The sequence below is a fragment of the Apaloderma vittatum genome, unplaced genomic scaffold (assembly GCF_000703405.1).
Source record: "Apaloderma vittatum isolate BGI_N311 unplaced genomic scaffold, ASM70340v1 scaffold7149, whole genome shotgun sequence".
In the NCBI taxonomy this organism is placed as follows: domain Eukaryota; kingdom Metazoa; phylum Chordata; class Aves; order Trogoniformes; family Trogonidae; genus Apaloderma; species Apaloderma vittatum.
Window position 1 is genome coordinate 4,257 of NW_009733466.1, and position 780 is coordinate 5,036.

General features: G+C 58.6%; 1 protein-coding gene across 1 annotated transcript in view; it reads left to right on the top strand.

The window, feature by feature from the left end:
- Nucleotides 1–780, top strand: part of LOC104278802 (ras-associating and dilute domain-containing protein-like) — a gene marked incomplete at its 5' end in the record, with an annotated part of 9,216 nt that overhangs the window by 4,251 nt on the left and 4,185 nt on the right. The window contains 2 exon segments of the mRNA XM_009875896.1: nucleotides 1–128; nucleotides 679–775. The exon segment at nucleotides 1–128 is cut by the window's left edge and continues 21 nt beyond it. Coding sequence (XP_009874198.1) covers nucleotides 1–128; nucleotides 679–775 — 225 coding nt within the window.

Here is a 780-nt window from a genome sequence, read left to right on the forward strand (position 1 = left end):
GCTCATCTACCAGGCGGTGCTGGACCTGCTCAGCCAGTATGAAGTGCACCCGGAGATCACCTCCCAGATGTTCGCCTACCTCTTCTTCTTCTCCAACACCCTGCTCTTCAACCAGCTCCTGGATAAGGGTCAGTCCTCCTCAAACACCCAGCCCAGACTGGGTAATCCTTTGGGAGCCCCTCCAGTCCATCCCAGTGCCACCTTGGGGGATACAGGAGGGAAGGGGGAGCTTCAAGCAGCTTGAGGAGGCTGGAGATGGGCAGGTCTTGGCATCGTTATGGGGAGACCAAGCACAGACCCAGCTGCTGTCACTAAAGTCCCCATTCCAAGGAGGGGTATAACCCCACAGGTGCCCCATCCTCACCCCTGTAAGGGCGCTGCCCTTTTGAGCTTGAGCAGAGGAAGCTGAGAACAGTTTGGAGGGGCAGCTCATCAACAAGATACCGCAGCCTGTTTTGTCACTGAGGTGCTCGTTAGCCCTCATTAACATGGCAGCCCCATTGCCTGCTGATAGTGCTAGGCAGGGTCCAGCCACCACCAGGAGTTACAGCTATAGGATGCTGAGGGTGTTAACCTGGATTTATTCTGGTGCCACGGGGGCAGGGGTTGGGCTCTGATGGAGTGAAGGTTGAGGGGGCTGTTTCCTGACAAGTGCTGATGGATGCTCTGCCTCCGCAGGCTCCTCTCTGGGCTGTTTCCACTGGTCACAGGGGGTGAAGCTGCGAGCCAGTGTCCGGCTGCTCCCGGAGTGGCTGGGGCGTGCCGGCTTTTGGCGGCCGG